The following is a 19,169-nucleotide window of genomic DNA, read 5'->3' as shown; positions in this document are numbered from 1 at the left end:
GAGACCCGTTTGTCAACAATTACACCCTTCTTAATGCAGTAAACAACTTCGGTGAGGAACTTAGTGTTGTCTGTGACTTTATGCCCAACGTTCTGTCTTACCTTTCCATAGATTTCATTGATTGTTATGTGGACAAATATAGATGCTTCTGTCAGTCCTTCCAGATAGACATGTCGGTAGCCTGAAAAAAGTAGAGAAAGGTAGTTAAACTTGCATTTGGGGTTATTTTAAGTTTGGAGAGGTTTTTATTGTGCAGCAGGACAGATTGAATTTGTCTCTTCTTGAAGTTTCCTACAGCTCATCAACATTCATAATAGCTAGCACATGCCATAAAACCTGCAAAGGTTAGATCCTGTGTATGGCAGAACGCTGTCAGAGAAAGAAAACGTAAACATCTTCCACTAAAACAAGGGATAGAAAAGTGGTAAGACTGCACCTAGCAAAGGTGAAAAACTCGCTGGTCCTGGAAACTCAGGGCGATCATACCAAGTTCTGATGCTCACAGGTTTTACTATAATACATATTTTATGTATCAAATGTGTAATGCAATATATCATTATATATATTACATTTTATCTTCCAGAGAAAAATGCATAGTAAGTTTGGAGGCAAAAGCCATCCCATACCTACCAGGCACTAGGCTGCTGAAGGTGACAGTTCTTTGTCCAACAAAGTCTCGCCCGATGGGGTCATGATCCCACACAAGGAAGCGGACCAAAGCGATCTCAGGCATGTGCACCGTAAATGTCAGAGTTTCTTCCCACACAGGGTTAAATCCTGCAAGAAACAAGAAAAGCAAAGTCAGAAAATTGAAGGGCTTGGCATAGCAGACGGTGAAATCTGCTTGCAATGGTTATTAAAACTCAGGAAGAATACAGAGACACTGCAGGAAGCCTTCTTCAGAATTTACCCCACTGCTCGAAAATAATTGCTGAAGAAAATTGCCTGGAAATTATCCCATCAATTCTATTAGTCTTTTATGCCAGATCACCATGTAGAAAAGGCATTTTTAGGCAATACTCGGTGAGTGCTTCAGTGAGTATAAGAATCATCTACAGTAATGATCTAAGAATAATGTCTAAACAGATACAATAAAGAATGCTTCCCTGGCTCCTACCATTGCCCTGCCATCCACCGGGACTCCTACTGCTGTAATAATCACTACCAAGTACTGTGCATGTGAAATGCTGCACGTAGGTCATAGGTTTTCTGTCAGAAAACCTCTGCAGGTGTAAGGGTGGGACTGTATTTTCCCTTTCGCTTTTTATTGCTCTAATTAAAAGAAAGGGAACAATTATGACCTCTTGTTGTTGTTGCTGTTGTGTACCATTGAGTCTTAACCAACTTTTAAAAATATGTGGTGGTGGTGGTGGTGGTGATGGTGGTGTTGATTATCGTCGAGTCAAGCAAGACTCATAGTGACCCTGTGAACAAAAGGCTTGAAGCACCCCTACAACTATCGACATTTATCAACATTCATAGAGTTTTCAGAGGCATGTCATTTAGGAAGTGGATGCCACTTACACAAATGTGTGTTCCTTTTTTTGTTGAACAAAGAAAGGTAGAAAATCCAAATGTTTATCGCTTATATTGTAGTTGAGAAAATTGGTGTTGAAGGAAAATTATGTGCCTCAGGTCACGCAGTTCATGACAGGCCAAATCAGACTTTGCCCTATCAATTTTCATTGACTTGTCTTGAAGCAAGACTTTAATAACTGAAAATTTCATCATGCCTATGGATAAGGTGTATCATTTGACTCAAATACTATAAGGAACACTGTTGTTGTTGTTGAGTACCATCAAGTCAGAACCGACCCATAGCTGACCCTCTGATGGGTTTTCAGAGGCTGTTCATTACACAGGAGAAGATTGCCCATCCTTCTCCCGCAGAGCAGCTGGTGCATGTGAACTGTGTACTGTAGGGATTGCAGTGCCCTGTAAGTGTTGTAAATAGCAGATACAAATTATAAAACCTGATAAAATTCAAATATATGCATTTCTGTATTTCTAAAGTTTCATTCTGTCTATGCATTAAGGAAACATTGCTTCTCAGTGCTACAAAAACCTTCACACTAATGAGATCATGGCAGACAAAAAATCATTGAGCTCTCTCTCCTGACCAAGAGAAGAGATTAATTTCTACATTGGTTTTGGGAAGATCTATCATTTCTGAGGTTTAGGGGAAAAAATATTCTTTTGAACTTTGATGAGAAAACACAAGATGGGCAAGTTTCATACTTTAAATGTGTAATTTTGCGAAATAATACGTCTGTTCTACTCTTAAACCTTCAAATTCCTTTCATTCACTTAAATGGAAGCAAACTCCCCTCAAAGTCTCTGTTGGCCGGGACATACGATGAACCCAGGTCCAGCAGTGTGAAAGGCACAGAGATCCTGAGAAACTCCCATGATGGGCTGCAGACAGAACCGTGGGATCCTACGCTTTTCTCCGACTAAGATTTGGAAGTATACCACCAGCTCTTTCTTCCTAGTCCAACTTTTTCTGGAAGCTCTGCTGAAACCTTTTCAGTATAATAATAGCAGAGAGTTGGCTTATCATGAGGTTTGCTGTTCTTGTTGTTAAGTGCTGTATCACCCATAGTGACCCTGTGAACAACAGATCAGAATGCTGTCCTATCTTGTATCATCCTCACACTTTCTGACACACATTAGAGTCCACTGTGATGGTCATCATGTCAGTCCACCTGGTTGAGGAGGGACTTTCTCTCCTTCATTGACTTTCTAACTTTCCAAGCATCTCCATCTCCAAGGAATAGCCCCTCCTAGCAACATGCTTGAAGTATGTGAAGTGAAGCCTCATCATCCTTGCCTCCAAAGAGCACTCAGCCTGCACCGTCTCCAAGACAAATCTCTTCACTCTTTGGGGTGTTCCTCTCCAACACCACAGCTCAAAGGCATCAAGTCTTCTGTCATCCTTATTCATTGTCCAGGTGCATAGCAAGTGATCAGAAAAACCATGGCTTTAGTCCTCAGACTGACATAGTTAGTCCTCAATAATTTGGAGAGTTTTCTAACTGCAGACTTTCCCAGGGCAATATGCCTCCTTATTTCCTGTCTGCTGGTACCCAGGGTGTTAATTATGGGTCCAAGTAAGATGAAGTTGTTGACAGCTTAAATCTTTTCCCCATCTATCATGATGTTGCCTATCAGTCCAATGGTAAGAATCTTTGTTTTCTTGACATTTAAATGCAATCCATGTTGAAGGTTGTATTCTTTGATCTTCTGCAACAAGTGTTTCAAGTCCTCCTCACTTTAAGCAAGCAAGGTTGTGTCATCTGCATAAAGAAGGTTATCAAAAGGTCTCCTTTATTCCTGATGCCACGTTCCACTTCATAGAGTCCAGCTACTCAAATAATTTGTTCAGTATACAGATTAAGTAGGTAGGGCAAGAGAATACAACACTGACACCCTGCCTTATTAATTCTAAACCATGTAGTGTGTTCCCTTCCTCTGTTCACACAACAGCCTCCTGGTCTAAGTAGAGATTTTCCATGAGCATAATTAAGTGCTCTGGGATTCCCATTCTTTTCAATGTCAGCCACAATTTGTTATGATCCACATAGTCAAATGCCTTTGCATTGTCAATAAATCATAAATAGATATTCTTCTGGTATTCTTTACTTTCAGCCAGAATCCATCTGGCATCAGCAATGGAACTATGACCTTTCTAAATCCTGCTTGAGCAAATGGCTGTTTCCCATCTATAAACTGTTCTAGCTGATTTTGAATGATCTTCAGCAGGATTTTGCTTACGTGAGGCATGAGGTTTACTGGCTATGAAATGACCCCAGCTCTCCCTCCAGAGATGAGAACGACCACCACTCCTCTAGGGAATCCCTGTTGTTATGGGCTGTCAAGTCAATTATGTCTCATTGTGACCATACGACCAACAGATCTGAACCTTGCCCATCTGGCACCATCTTTATCATCTCTGATACTCTCAAGTCATTCATTGTTGCAGTCATCATGCCAGTCCATCTTGTTGAGGGTCCCTCTAGGGATCCCAAATTTCTCAAAAGTATTGAAGATATAAATTTACATGTTTGTCAGAGAGGTGAAAAAATGATGAACTACACTTTTAGACAGTTACTAATATGGCATAAGATTTGGGATAAAGAAATCTTGCTTTACACTATTAGAGGGTGGAGAAGGGGGAAGAGACACAGAATGCAAATTATCCACAACATGCAAATATTCAAGAAGCAGCTTTGACAAAGACACTGCCAAATACAGCCAGAAATGCACAATCTGAAGAGGATAAGATTGATGAATGGGACCTTCTAAAGATTAAATCCATGTGTGCATCAAAACCTTTTTCCAGCAGGGTGAAAAGATAACCTACTGACTGGGAACAAACATTTGGTAATACCAGAAGAGTCTCATAATAAAAGTCTACAGAATACTCCTGGGCCTCCACAAGAAAAAGACTGATAACCCAATTATAAAATGGGCCAGAAACATGGAAAGTATTTTCACAGAGGAATATATTCAAATGGCCCACAGACATATGAAGAAATGCTACAAATCACTGGCAATAAGAGAGATGCAAATCAAACCACAATGAGGTACCAAGTCACTTCAGTAAGAGTGGCAAAGTTTAACAGGACAGCAAGTAGTAAGTGTTGGAAAGGATGTGGCAAGAAAGGAACTCTTATACATTGTTGGTGGGATTGTAAAATGATACAACCATTCTGGAAGGCAGTTTGGCTCTTCCTCAAAAACCTGAACATAGAAATTCCATATGACCCAGCTATTCCACTACTTGGAATATACCCTGAGAAAATGAAAACTGAGGCACAAATGGAGACTTATACACCAGCGTTCATAGCAGCATTATTCACTATCACAAGAACACGGAAACATCCCAAATGTCCAACCATAAATTAATGGCTTGAGAAATTATGGTACATTCACGCAATGGAATACTATGCAGCACACAGGAACAATGATTTTGTAAAGTATTACCTAACTGAGGAGGGACTGTAGAGCATTATTCTGAGTGAACTAGCTCAGTCCCAGAAGCATAAATATTGTATAAAACCATTATTATAGAATGAGTATGAGGATCCAAGGGGGAGGTTGAAAGCAGAGGGATAAGGATGTGCAGGGGGAGGGGAAAATTAATCACGGGGTTGTACAATTTGATGGGAGGCATGAGGGAAATTGGAAGTAACTATTCTAGAAAACAATACATTCAAATTTTGTAAATAAACTAGTATTTTAAAAAACAAGAAGTAGCTTTGCCAGAGCATGATAAATTTGTCCAAAAAGTTTTATGTGCTCCAAAACATCTGAAAAGTCATGAGACATTCAGACTTTATGAATTAAAGCTTTGAGGAAAATTATGCATAAAGAAGTAATATAAAAATATTAAACATTTTTCAAAGTAACATCTTGTTGAGGTGATTTTCATTGTAGTAAATATGTATGTAACAAATCCTTTGTCATTTCACCATTCTTCATGCATACAAAGTGGGGACATTAGTTCACTATGTTATTCAAATACTTTGATCTGTGTCCAGCATTTTCCATCACCCTTAACAGAAGAAGCTCAGTAGCCCCTACCTGTCTCCCTTCGCCTTTTCCCCTTCCCACCTGCTCATAGTGACCACTGATAAACAGTGGCACAAAGGGAATTTTTAATTCAGCCCTTTGAAAATGGCTTTAATCCTAGTCATTAGAGAAAATTTTTGCTTCAAAAACAAGTCTTGAGAGCACAGGTCACAACACCCATCAAAATATAACAGGTATTACTCACACATTTGTTTAATGTTTAAGTGAAAAAGACCAATTCAGACAGCACTTAAGAGATTCTAGTGATTTGTTTCTTTACTGAATAAGTATTTTTCTTTTTCAATGAAAGTTCTCTTTCTAGATCATATTGACTTGAATATGATTTATCATCTTACCATTGTCATCCACCACACGGGTTTGATCTTTACAACAATCTACAGGCAATCCGATGATTTCAACTTCAACAAAGGGGTCAATAATCTATGGAAGAAGAAAGAATTGTTACAAATGACACATTTCCATATGCATGTGAATTCATTTGAGAATATTGCCCAAGTGTCCACAATTCAACAGCAACCCATTTTATTAGGAGTTTAATAAGGGAACAAAGAACTCTGGAGGCCTAGTGGCTATGGAGTTGCACTGTCAGCCCAAAACATGAGGTTTGAATCCAGGTCTCCTTGGGAGAAATGTGGACAAACTCCTCGTGTGCACTGTACACCTTTTGTAAACAGAGAGTCAGTTATGAGTTGGTTCAAACTCATGGGCAAACAACAACATAAAACAGGGTAAAAGAACTGTGCCAAGTGCACTCAGAACAGAAACAAAGGATTGAATTAAAGGAAAATACAGTGATATTTGTTTGCCAGTATTTACTAATGCTGCCAGACTTTATCTAGTGAACCTACAATTTCATTCCTGAGTGCATACTTAACACTGCCCAATCACACATGCATGAAATGGCTGTCTCATTACAAACTGGAAGCCAATCTAAATGTCTATCCTGAATAAGATGGATAAAATCTAGGGGGAAGTCATCAAACTCATAGCTGCTGAGTCAAAACCAACTCATAGCTGATCCTCCTGGTTTTCAGAGGCTCAGGAGCTCATCCATCTTTCTCCACAGAGGCAGCTCGCGGATTCAAATCAGCAGAAATGCACTGCTTTGGGGCTAGCAGTGCAACTGCCTATGAACTCCACCAGCAGAGCCCTCTGTAAAATTGAATACACAAGAATGAAAAAGAAACTTCTGTTAATAGGCATAATGTTGGACATAAGAAGCCACACATAACTCATGCCTAACACTTTTAATTTAATCAAAATACAGTTAATCATAAAAAAGGCTAAAGCATCTACAGATACATTCACTACAAAGTTCAAATGGCTAAAACATACCCATTAGCTATTGTTGTTGTTATGTGCCGTCGAGTCACTTGTGACTCATAGCGACCCTATGTACAACAGCCCTAAACTCTGCTCTGTCCTGTGCCAATCACACTGTCTCTGACACTCCCATCCCGATTACCCCAGTCACTGAATCAATCCACCTCCTAGAGGGCCTTCCCCTCCTGCGCTGTCCCTCTACCCTCCCAAGCATGATGTCCTTCTCCAAGGACAGGTCCCTCCTTACAACATGTCCAAAGTATGTTAGACGGAGCCTCAGAATCCTTGCCTCCAAGGAGCCACCCAGTTTAATTCTTTCCAGGATGAATTTGTATGTGCATTAACTATTGCTGTTTGTTGTTGTTAAGTGCCATCAAGTCGCAGGCGACTCATAGCGACCCTATGAAGGAGAGTCCTCGATGCTTGGGTGCCTTTCATCCTCTCTCCAGGTTCATAGGGTTTCCGGAGGCAAGCTATTATGGAAGTGGATGCCATTCCTTCCATGCTTGTTTTAATCAGGGAGCTCCACCCCACTCTCTGTCCACATTGGGTAGCCAACCATTAACGCATTTGACACATCCGTGTCACAGTGTTCAGCCTCACAGCAATCACAAGTGACCCTGGGATGGCAACTTGTACACCAGGGCTATACGACCTATAGAAAACCCAAATCAAAACCATAATAAGGTACTGCTTCACTCCCACTAGAAAGGCTAAAACTTAAAGAAAATGCAAGGAAGCAGAAAATAACAAATGTTGGTGAGGCTACAAAAAATAATGATTCATTGCTGAAGAGAATGCAAGATGGTACAGCTATTGTGGAACACAATGTGGTAATTTCTAAAAAAAAACAAAACAGAAACACCATATGGCTCAGCAAATTCCACTCCTAAGTATACAAATCAAAGACTCGAAGGCAGAACTCAAAAGGAGACTTTTTTGTTTATGAAGCCAGTGTTCGTCATAGTCAAAAGGTGGGACAATCAAAATAATTCCCATGAAAATGAATGTATAAACACAATGGGGCAAACAAAATCTTGTTTCCTACAAGCTTCAGTACATGTGGAGCTTGGACATATGATATGTTAAATAAGTAAATCACAAAATAGAAAATACTGTGTGACTTCATGTTTTCAAAAGAAGGCAAATGTACAGAGATAGAAATGTATTAGTGGCTAAAGGAGTGGGAGTGAGAAAGGGGAAATGGTCATAGAAAAAACACATTGGTTAAAGATGGGGCTGCAAAGCTGATTATTTTAATGCTGTTGATAAATTTTGTACCCATAAAAAGCTAAGTTGGAAACTATAGAGGAAGAAAAAAAAAAGCTGAGTTTCCAGATATCCATATGGCAAACAGACACACAAAGAAATGCTCCAAACCACTGGCAATAAGAGAGATGCAAATCAAAACCACAATAAGGTACTGTCTCTCCCCAGCACTCCAGTAACAGTGACAAAGTTTAACAGGGCTGCAAATAATAGATGCTAGAGAGCATGTGGCGAGAAAGGAATTCTTAAACATTCTTGGTGGGATTGTAAAATGGTGCAATCACTCTGGAAGGCAGTTTGGCACTTCCTCAAAAAGCTGAACATAGAAATTGCGTATGACCCAGCTATTCCATTACTTGAAATATACCCTGAGAATATGGGAACTGAGGCACAAACTGAGATTTGTACACCAGTGTTCATAACAGCATTATTCACCATCACAAGAACATGGAAACAGCCCAAATATTCAACTACTAATGAATGGATTGAGAAATTATGGTATATTCACACAATGGAATATTATGCAGCACACAGGAGCAATAACTTTGTAAATTATTACCTAACTTGGAAGGGACTGGATAGCATTATGCAGAGTGAACTAACTCAATCCTATAAGGATAAATACTGTATAAAACAGTTCTTGAAGAAAAAGTATAAGGATCCAGGAATGTGGGAGAGGCTAGAAGCAGAGGGATGTGGATGTGCAGGGGGAAGAGGGGATTAATCATTGGGTTGTACAATTTGATGGGGAGGGGGTTGAGAGAAATTGATAGAATTTGTTCAAATTTGTATTTGAATTTTATAAATAAACTAGAAAAATTTTGTAAATAAACTAAAAATATTTTAAAAAGTGTTGCAATAGGTGCATTTACAACAATGATGAAACAAAAAAGATCCTTTTTAAACAATATTTTTATTGGTTTTTAGATAATAATTCCTTTATGTTAAGTTTCGTGCATATACACTGTGTTTTATATAACCAAAAATCTCATGAAATTTAGTTCCTTGATTTGGAGGGTGAAGGTCCTGTTTCCTGGGGCTTCCTAGTTAAATGGCTTGATGACATGTTTGAAACTTCTGTTCTACCTTGTAGGTTGTTGTATAGTTTACGGAGTCTTGAAAGTTTCCAAGTGGCCATCCAAGGCTGAAAAATTGCTCCACAGTCACCCAGAGCAGAGGTAGAATGGGGGTCAGGAGGTCAATGCCATGGTTGGCTCTTTGCCTCTAGGGATAATCACCTCCTTTGCATGACATCAGAAGAGCTTGACTGCTCAGCTCCCTTTATTGAACATTTTGATCAATGATTTTGTAGATAATCTTCATCAAATTGGGAGGATTTCAAATGCTCTGAGACTGTAAGCTTTCTGGAGCCATGGAGGTTAGATGAACCACTGAAAGTTTTACAATCTGTAAACAGTAAAATCAAAACTATCCTCTGAGATACCATTTGACCCAGCAATTCCACTACTGGGAATATACCCTGAAGAGACCATAGCTGACATCCAAGCAGATATATGCACACCCATGTTTATTGCAGCTTTGTTCACAATAGCAAGGAGTTGGAAACAACCTAAGTGCCCATCAACAAACGAATGGCTAGAGAAGCTGTGGTATATTGGCACAATGGAATACTATGCTGCATTAAAAAACAAGGAACTCATGCAATATTATTCAAAATGGTTGACTCTGGAGAACATTATGCTGAGTGAAATATCCCAGTCACAAAAGGACAAATATTACATGATGCCACTGTTGTAGAATGGGACTGTCCTTGGGGTTGGGGAGAGACTGAGTAAGATGGGTTCAATAATCTATACTGCACTGAAACAGAGGAGGGAGAGAACCGTTTAAAAGAGAGATGTAACTGGGTATTTCTGTCATCACAGGAGACTAGAGCGGGGGCTGCATGGTGGAGGGGACCTGGGGGAGGATTTGTAAAACAATGAAAGAATCTTTTCTTTTACTTTTCCATAATTTTTGGACTCATGTACTTATAACTTGTTAGTCAAATTTGTGTCTTCTAGGTTGCAACACCCCCATGATACATCTTGAAGGATATGTACATGTACAGCCAAGCACAATCAATAAGAGTGCATCTAAATTCCAAAATCAATCTCCATAATAGTCTATGTGTTTCCTACTGCCAAAGGGGCCCTTTAGAGTAGTGAGAGAAGATCTTCACCCTGAAACCCACAGCGTCCCTTTTCAGCAGGAAGTAGCTAAGAGAATACGCCGTCCCCTTTTCCTTATGACTCAGGGTGAAGTCTCTCTCAGGGAGGAGTGATAGGGAATGGCAAAGGATACACTGACAAAGAAGATTAATCAGAACTGGCTTTGACAAGCACTGTGGCATTTGGACAAGAACAAACTGGGAGGAGGGTAGAAAGAATAGTGCAACAATGAATGAGTGGAAGCCCAAAATCTCTGTACATGTTTATGAAAATTAATAAAATATAATTATAGAAAAAAAAAAGAAAATTTGTGTGTGTGCGTGTGTACCATCAAATCGGATCTGAATGGTACAGGAAGAGATTGTCCCTCCTTTTCCAGCAAAGCTTCTGGTGGATTTGAACTGTTCACCTCTGGTATTGCAGTGCAGCTTCTTGCCAGTAGGCCACCAGAACGCACCTAAAGTTGCTTTAAAACCAAGGAATAGTGTTAGTTTAACTGGTAATTAATTAATTAATTAAATCACTCTACCTTGAGCATTGTTCTCTTTTAAGGAATTTTTACATGAGATTAAAACAACAACTGAGATTAGTTAAGAGCCTTAGGAGACAGAGAATTCATGCTAATGAGAGAAGAACACTTCAGAAAAGGAGGGCACAAACTTGAGTATCTTAAAGAATGGAAGCAAGGACCTTAAATTGCACATGTAGGAATTGTTAAATTGGTGCATGCTTTGCTATGTATATTCTCAAAAACAACAATGAAATTCAAAGCCAAACAAAATGCCATAAGAGCCCTTTTATATGTTGTTGTTAGGTGCTGTCGAGAGTTATGACTCATAGTGACCCTATGAACAACAATAGATCTGAACTCTGTCCTATCCTGTGCCATCCTCACAATTCCTGACACACAACAGCCCATTGCTTGCAGTCACTGTGTCAGTCCATCTGGTTGAGGGTCTTCCTCTCCTTTGCTGACCCTCCACCCTTCCCAGCATCATGTCCTCTCCAAGGAATAGCCCCTCCTAGCAACATGTCCAAATTATGCGAGACAGCTTTATCATCTTTGCCTCCAAGGAGCACTCTGACTGCACCTTCTCCAAGATACATGTCTTTGTTCATTTGGGAGTCCATGGGGTGTTTAGTGCTCTTCTTCTTCAACACCACAGCTCTAAGGCATGAGTTTTTCTTCTAACACCCATACTCATTGTCCAGCCCTCAGACGCATAGCAAGTGATTGGAAAGACCATTTTTATAAAACAGACAAAGTTAATCTTTTCTGATAGATTAGAGTTTAATGTGTAGGAGTGTTGACTGTGAGTGTAGACCGAGGAGCTTTCTCAAAGGTTTGATATATTCTGTCTTGATGTCTGTGCATAATCATTAACCAAAACTATGTACTTTTTATTTGTATACATCAATCATAATTAAATTATAGTGTGGTGTAGTATAAATTATACTTTGTTTTTAAAAAAATTAAAGAAAAACCCACATGAGTGGTTTCTCAGTCCTTCTCGTCCAAGGGGTCCTGCCTTGTCGTTCATCTAAAGCTAGTGCTGTGGTTCCAGTACTGGGAAACACACAATGAAGGAAAAAGAGCTGAAGAACCCAACAAGATCTGACTCAAAACACTCTCAAAGGACAAAAGCTAAGAAGGCTGAAGCAACAGACACCTTCACAAGCTTGAAGAATGAAGAGAACACAGAATTTGAGAGGTAATAGCTTCAAAGATAAGGAAGGGAGAGCAGAATCACTTGGGTATTAAAATTCTGTACCTAGTATTTGGTATTTGTTAGTGAAAGAGAGGAGGACCGTCAGTGAGATGGCTTGACACAGTGATTGTAACAATGGTCTGAGCCTGGCGGAGTTGGTGATAATACAGGACAGGGCAAGGTTCCAGTCTGTTCTTCACAGGGTCCCTGCAGTTTGTAATCAGGTTCATGGTATCTGACAAGAACAATTTCTTTCCAAATTCACCACAGTTAAATGTACTTATATCCAATTAAATCCTTATTTAATTGTGTCCCCCCCCCTTTTAATAGACTCCTATTGTAAAACTGGACCATTGGGGATAGTAAGCATTTTCTTGCCAATAGATACTGTTTCTGTTCTTGAAGAAGGTTACATATTGAAAAGGCATTTTCTACTACAGAAGTTGGCCCATGTGCTAACCTTGAACATTCTGTGGAACCCTCTCAGCTTGAGCTTCCTCAGCTGGAAAACAGAGATAACAGCATCTGCCTCACATATTGTCATCAAGAGGAGACAGGAAAGGAAGAGAATTGGACAGGAGCAGTGAGAGGGGAGCACGATTGGAGAAGCAGAATTCCTAGGAGAGGATGATTGATTAGGCCTAAGATGCAAAGAAAGGGGAAAGAAGTGTGATGATTTTCTGATAGGGAATAGAAAGAAAAAATTAAATGAGCCATTTTCAGGAATATGAGGAAGCATGGGTTGAAATAGTAGGCTTTCTGTGAGCTTGGACTGGTGAAAAACCACATCTGCTTTTCCTGTATCAACTGTGATGTTATCTGACATTTCAGTTTTAGGACAATGGAGGAAAACCTACTGTCTGATTATTTGGCAGTAAGAGGTGCTCTGATGTGCTGGCTGTGGTAGTGTTTGAGGCCACGTGTCTGCTTGGTTGGGCCGTGATTCTCAGCGGTTTGACATGACGACGTCATTTCACAATTATATGTAGCTTACCTCGCCTCGGTCTCCAAACACAGAATCTGGAGGTTTGGGGAGTTGCTGGCCACTGATTACTTTCAGGATGAGTTGCTTTTTGGGGTTCGCAGGAAGTGGGTCACCAGAGAAAGGGTTGAAAGTACCTAAGCCGAGTAACACCCAGGTTAAAATTGAAAGTTGGGAGCTTAGGTGAAAAGCACATAGTTTAGACTAGTAGAACAAAGAAACAAAAAAATGCTGACAAAAAAATTACGACACTGTTTCTTAGAGCAGGGAAATCATTGCAATTATCAATGTGGCTGTGCCCTGAAGGTAGCACCAGCTGGCATTTCCATAGCAGTGGATTTTGTAGAAACCGCGCTCTCAACAGCAAGACGAATGAGTCAATCGAAAGCAAATGTCTGCAATGCAATCATCAAACATGATATGTGGGAAGAAGAACACATTTTTATTCCATGCCAATAGTATAAAACAGATAGAAGCTGTGTCACATTCAAATCATTTTCCTAACATAAACCACTGCATTACGGCATCATGTGAATCCAAGAAACAGAGAAAAAGTCTGAAACTGAGTAAAGAGCTGAGCAAGAGGGCATGCGAAGCATAAACTCCAAAAGACACATCTGCTAACATTTTTTTAGCCTAAATTGTTCATAAGTTCAATTTAAACAACTTGAAAAGAAGTCTAATGGGCTGACCAAAAGTAAATGGTTTTGCTCTCACAGTGTATTATGCTTCCTCTTCTGTCAGCTCCATTCTATAATTGGATTACAGTGACCAAAAAGACTTCATACAATTGTTCCAAGGGGCATTTTCATTTTGCCAACAGGTCTCAGATTCACAAGCCCATTTAGGCTTCTGAAAGACAGTGTCTAGTCCTTCAAAGGAAGATCAAGTTACAAGTAATGTTCAGGAGTTCTCGTGGGCTAGTGGCAAGAAGTTGGCCAATCCTAAGGCACGTGGTTCGAATCCACCAGCTGCTTGCAGAAGAAAGAGAAGCAAACTCCTCCCATGTGATTTACAGCCTCTGAAAACCTGCTAGAGGTGAGCTATGAGTCGGTTCTGACTCAACAGCACACAGCAGCAACAACTAGGAAGGCTATGCAGGTACCATGGGTTTCAGGAGACAACCTACTGCCTCTATGTCCCTCTTGATAGATAAAACTTAATGAAAAAATATGATAAACAATGTGTTTTTGAAATATTAAATAGCTGTGTAATAAGAGTGAGTTGTGCTACTATCCCAAAGGTCCCAATTCAAATCCACAAGCTGCTCCACAGAAGAAGGGTGAGCAATTCCCTCCCATGCCATTGACAGCATCCAAAAAGTGGCTGCAGGGTCAGCTATGAGACGGTTCTGACACCACAGCAAAGAATGAACTTAGCATGCCAGTCATATTTATCCAGTGTCACTATGATGTGAACACATACCTTTGCACATCTGCTGGGGTTTGAGGACATAGCCACAATTGCCATTTGTCTTGAATTTGGCTCGATTTAACTGCATCATTCGCCCTTCAGACTGGTAGTTCAGTGCCACTGTGGAAGTTGCAAGTTTGAGAACTGAGTACACTAGCGTCATGGAGTCAGGGTAACCAGGGAATGTCCTTCCCGAGGTGTCCGGGGTGTACGTACCTAGCTGACAGCCTGCATTCCAGTAAGGCAGAGGGTTGAAGTTACTGGAATCGATCCGGTAGGCAGAGGGGTAAATCCGTGTGAGCTGCTTCTGGTTATAAATCATGAACTGCTCGGATTTCTGCTGAACCACCTGATGTGCTCTTGTTTCACTGAATGATAACACATTTCCTGTGGTCCCTGGTAGATTTTAATAAAATGTCAAAACGAGAACTGCAGTAAAGAAAACACATAAATTGACAACGCGGGAAAAGAGCCTTAAAATGATGTCTGAACTTATGAGCAGTGTCACCGTGAAGAGTGGATGGACTTGACAGAGTGGAGCAGGTCCTGGCGAAGGTGGTGGTGGTTGTCAGGTGCCATTGAGAGACCCTCGGAACACTGTTCTATCCTGCACCATCCTCACCATCTCAGACACACAAAATACCTTTCTTAGGAATCTTTCACCAGTTCAAGGCTGTATCATATTTGTGCATCTTCCCAAGTTTCTATTTCTGGATACCCTATTCTCACAAGAATTCAATCACTCATCACTTTATGCCCATCTTGTTCATATTAATAATAACACTGTTGTTGCTGGGTACCATTAAGTCAGAATGGACCCATAGTTGACCCTCCAGCGGGTTTTCAGAGGCAGTAAATCACACAGGAAGAGACTACTTATCCTTCTCCCAGGGAGCAGCTGGTAGATTTGAACCGTCTACCTTAGTATTGGCAGTGCAATTCCATTCTACTAAGCCACCAGAGCTCCCTAAGTAGGAAAATTATTTTTCTCAAAATATATCTCTAGCAAGGGAATAGACATGTGTGGATAAATAAAACAACCAACGTAACTTATTGCTGATTGATAAGAAGACAACATCTCTGAAAAGATTCATCTACAAGGCACTCAAGTGAAACACACAATAGCACATAGGAATCAGGATCCAAAGGGGAAAAAAAGACTAATTACAGAAAAGAAAATTTGGGTTTTAAAGCTCATTTGAGTAGAATTCTAGAACCAGCAAAACCTATTTTGGAGAAAGAAATGTAATAGACAAAGTTAAAAAGACCATAAAAAAAAATAAAATTTCAGAAACAAGGATAGAAGACACCCACCTGGTAAGGCTTAGAAACAAAAACAAAAATGAAAAATAGGAGTAGGAGAATATGAAGCAAATTCTAAAATTTCTACTTGAACCATTAGGATAGGTCAACAGAGCCAGGAAAGCTATGTGTGTGGGATTCATGATGGCATGAAAACCCAAACATTTAATATTCTACCCTTCCCTTTTTTCCCACGTTCTGTAATCTATCACCACTACCTCTCCACGAAACACCCCATCCCATCTCAAATCATCCGTATGTATGTCCTCTGACCAGGCAAGAAGAGGCCAAGCCCAGAAAAAGACTGGCACTTGCTTCATTCTCATTCAAATGTATACTCTTAACAAGTTAACACAGCCATGAACTGAGCTGATCTAGAATGAGGTCTCAAAGGAACAGGTTCAGCAACCCTCACAGCCTCCTGGAGGTCCTGTAGCCCCTGAGTTGCACAGCTCTGTTTTACGCTGAGCAACTGAACAACAATCCAGAGCCTGACTCTCAAATGGGAGGCAAAGATACCAGAATATTCCATTTCAGCCTGATGATTTCTCTAGTGTAGACTCTTTACTTTAAAAAAATAAATGTATATGTTTAAGTATATTATTAACACATTTATATGTATCTCAAGCATACTAAAAATTATTGTCTATCCAGATTTGGAACATGATGTGTGTGTATGTATATATGTATACACACACACACTAAAAAGTCAAATTCAGATGGAATGACATCCATCCCATTGTTTCTTCTGTCTCCTTTCATAAATAAACATATCACATTATCACTAAGATGACCTTGCTAATTGGACACATATCAATTAGTATATTAATGGAGTTGAGTTGTTTTGCATCAGGATAAGCTTTGCATTCATTATCTTTTCCTCATTTTGTGGTTCATTTGAAAAAGCAAAAACAGATGAAGGTCAAGAGCTAAATAATACTCGATATTATTTTCCATGAAGCTAATAGGATTAGGGTTTCCTGAGGAATTTATTGAAAATTATATTACTCTAAAACAAAACTATTTCTAACACCATTAAACTAGCCCCAGAGTTTCTCATAGGGCAGGTGTTAAAAAATTTGTTGTTTACTTGCTAAGAATCCCATCATATTCTTATTGAGAAATACTTGCTTTTTTACTATTGTCCCCATTTTATGAAGGATTAAATACTAAAGGGAAGAAAATCTGTAGGTTGAGCAATAAATATTTGTGGAGTAGGGGGAAAAGGTAAGGGAAGAATTCAATGACAACAACATCGTTTTCCCTTCACTAAGACTTGAGAAAATGAGAGATCCTAATTTGAGGGGGAAACCTGATTAGAGGGGAAACCACATGACTATATTGATTTCAACAATCATTTAATATCTGACTGCAAGAGCAATGAGAAAGGAAGAGGAGAAAGGGGAAATAACAAGCAGCAATGTCAAAGCAAAGAATGTTGTTGTTGTTGTTGTTGTTATACTCAGTCTAATCTCTTGTGACTCATAGTGACCCTATGTACAACAGCTCTGAACTCTGCCTTGTCCTGAGCCAATTTCAGCCTCTGACACACATACCCCTATTCCCCCAGTAACTCTGTCAAGCCATCTCATCTAGGGTTTTCCTCTCCTCCTCTGTCCCTCCACTATCCCAAGCATAATGTCCTTCTCCAAGGACTGAGCCCTCCTGGCAACATATCCAAAGTATGTAAGACGGACCTTCAAAATCCTTGCTTCCAATGAGTAGCTTGGTTTCACCTTCTCCAGGATGAGCTGTAACTAAAATTTGTCAGCTCAAAAATACAACTGATTAATGAAAACTCTTTGTTACTGAAATTTCTCTTCATTTTGTCAAAACTGTTGTTTATAAATAAAGTCATTTTCAAAAAGTAAAAATTTCCTGTGAGAAAATATCACATTTTTCCAAGGGGCTATATTAGCCAATTAATGTCTTCTTTCTTCCAACAAGCTACATCAAGTTTCCACAGTTCCAGGCTTTAAGGAAATCTTTGCTGTAATGCCTTTGATTTGTTAATAATAATTATAAATCTCCCCACTGGACTGTAGGCAATTCCTCTGACCTCTAGGGAGTCAGGCAACCACGGTAATCCCCATAGCCCTCCAGGGGAGCCGGGGACTGGACTAGCCAAGACACGCCACACAGTCCAGCAACATGTGATAAGTGCCTCGTTCACAAAAGCTTAAATAACAAAGGAAGACTGTGCACAAACAGAAAGCTCTCGGGCCTCACCATCATCCACGATATCCTGGGCAGCCACGGAGTTCGTGTAGATCACCAGATCGGAGAGCTCTCGACAGAGCTTCATGGTTTTCCTTCGACGGCCCAACCTGCGAAATGAACACTCACGACTCAATGATGTCTTAGTGCTGTAAGAGGTGTGGGCTTTTGATAACTCTATTTGTCTCACCTAACAGAAGGATTATGTGACTTTCCCAAGCAAGGTCAAGTGGAGTCAAGAATAGAACCCAAGGATAATTCGAGTCAGCCCTCTTTCTACAGAGATTTTCATCTGTATCCTCCCAGAAATCACAATCTTTTCTCATATATTTGAGAAAGTCATTGGGGTAAAAGGGCATTATTTCCACTCATCCAACTTGACTAACCACCAAAATTCACCAGAGAACCACCCCACCTATGGAGAAACACCTTGAACTAAAAAAGGAGTTCAAAGACAGGGTGGTGACAGGTCATGACATTTAGTTATCTCAAACCCAATTCTTATTTTAGTGATTATCTTTTACAGGTATAATTATGAGTAAATTTTATTTTCATCTTTATGCTTTTCTCTATTTTCAGCTTTCTCAAAATAAAAATACATTAGGTAGTACTTTTTTATCGTAAATATTTTTTCCTTTCTCCCCTCTATAAACCACTCCTAAGATCTTTTGTACAACCTTACAGATTTTATCAGTATTGTTTACAACCATAAACTACCATCTAATACACATTCGTCTCTTCTGGAAGAATAAGTAACTATCAAAACCTAGAATTGTGTCTGAAGAAGATATAAAAATGGCCAAGAAGATGTGCAATATACTCAATTGTTGTTTTTATGCAGCATTGAATCAGAACAGACTCATAGTTGAGCCCCCAAAGGGTTTTCAGAGTCAATAAATTGCATGGGAAATTTTCCAATCTCTCTCCTCTGGAACAGCTGGCGGATTTGAACTGGGTGCCTTAGACTTGTCAGTGCCACGCCCTACCCCTAAGCCACAAGATGTTTCTCAACAGAATGGTTGTACTTAAAAAGGCTGAAAATAACAGGTGTCGGTAAAGATGGAGAGAAACTGGAGCCTTCATACATTGGTGGGGAATGTGAAATGGTGCAACCACTTCAGATCCTCAGCAGATCCTTAAACAGTTAAATAGTTATCATACAACCAGAGCCAAAGAGGAGGAAAGAGA

At 39.8% G+C, this 19,169-nt stretch overlaps 1 protein-coding gene across 1 annotated transcript in view; it reads right to left on the bottom strand.

Moving 5' to 3' along the window:
* The window catches only part of PLCH1 (phospholipase C, eta 1), a 133,887-nt gene that overhangs the window by 8,199 nt on the left and 106,519 nt on the right, over window positions 1–19,169 (bottom strand). The window contains exons 13-19 of the mRNA XM_006897785.1: window positions 17,994–18,091; window positions 14,679–14,858; window positions 14,475–14,582; window positions 13,062–13,186; window positions 5,931–6,015; window positions 631–777; window positions 102–181 (exon numbers count right to left, since the gene is read on the bottom strand). Of these exons, the coding sequence (XP_006897847.1) occupies window positions 102–181; window positions 631–777; window positions 5,931–6,015; window positions 13,062–13,186; window positions 14,475–14,582; window positions 14,679–14,858; window positions 17,994–18,091 (823 nt within the window). The remainder of the gene's footprint in view (window positions 1–101; window positions 182–630; window positions 778–5,930; window positions 6,016–13,061; window positions 13,187–14,474; window positions 14,583–14,678; window positions 14,859–17,993; window positions 18,092–19,169) is intronic.

The sequence above is a fragment of the Elephantulus edwardii genome, unplaced genomic scaffold (genome assembly GCF_000299155.1).
Source record: "Elephantulus edwardii isolate Elephantulus edwardi_28Jun2011 unplaced genomic scaffold, EleEdw1.0 scaffold00215, whole genome shotgun sequence".
NCBI lineage: Eukaryota > Metazoa > Chordata > Mammalia > Macroscelidea > Macroscelididae > Elephantulus > Elephantulus edwardii.
Note: the sequence above shows the minus strand (reverse complement) of the source record. Positions and strands in the feature narration are given on the sequence as shown.